The 327-nt window shown below is 73.1% G+C and overlaps 1 protein-coding gene across 1 annotated transcript in view; it reads right to left on the reverse strand.

Annotated features, from left to right (window-relative positions):
- DNAH10 (dynein, axonemal, heavy chain 10) overlaps positions 1 to 71 on the reverse strand; it is a 158,629-nt gene extending 158,558 nt beyond the window's left edge. The window contains exon 1 of the mRNA XM_010841412.1: positions 20 to 71. Within this exon, the coding sequence (XP_010839714.1) occupies positions 20 to 71 (52 nt within the window). The remainder of the gene's footprint in view (positions 1 to 19) is intronic.
- Between the last annotated feature and the right edge of the window lie 256 nt (positions 72 to 327).

Below are 327 nucleotides of genomic sequence, written 5' to 3' on the forward strand. Positions count from 1 at the left end.
AGCTGAGGGTCTGTGATGCCGAAGGCGTTGTACACACGGTCGCGCATCCACAGCACTCGCAGGTCGTCCATGGCGCGGCAGGACTGACCACAGCTCAGCGCTCAGTGGGCTGAGTGCCGGGCGGGCGTCCGTGGCAACGGCGCCCCTAGCAACGGGCGCCCCGGCAACGGCCGCCGCTGGCGCGGGGGAACACAGCCCCGGGCCCCAGTCCCTACGCGCGCCAGTACCGACGCTCTTCCGATCTCACAGAGGCGCGAACCGAGACTCGGGAGGGTGGCGCTGAGCCCCTGGGGGAGGGCCGGGGCGCCCCAGCCTGCGCGCGGAGGG

The sequence above is a fragment of the Bison bison genome, unplaced genomic scaffold (assembly GCF_000754665.1).
Source record: "Bison bison bison isolate TAMUID 2011002044 unplaced genomic scaffold, Bison_UMD1.0 scf7180017864160, whole genome shotgun sequence".
NCBI lineage: Eukaryota > Metazoa > Chordata > Mammalia > Artiodactyla > Bovidae > Bison > Bison bison.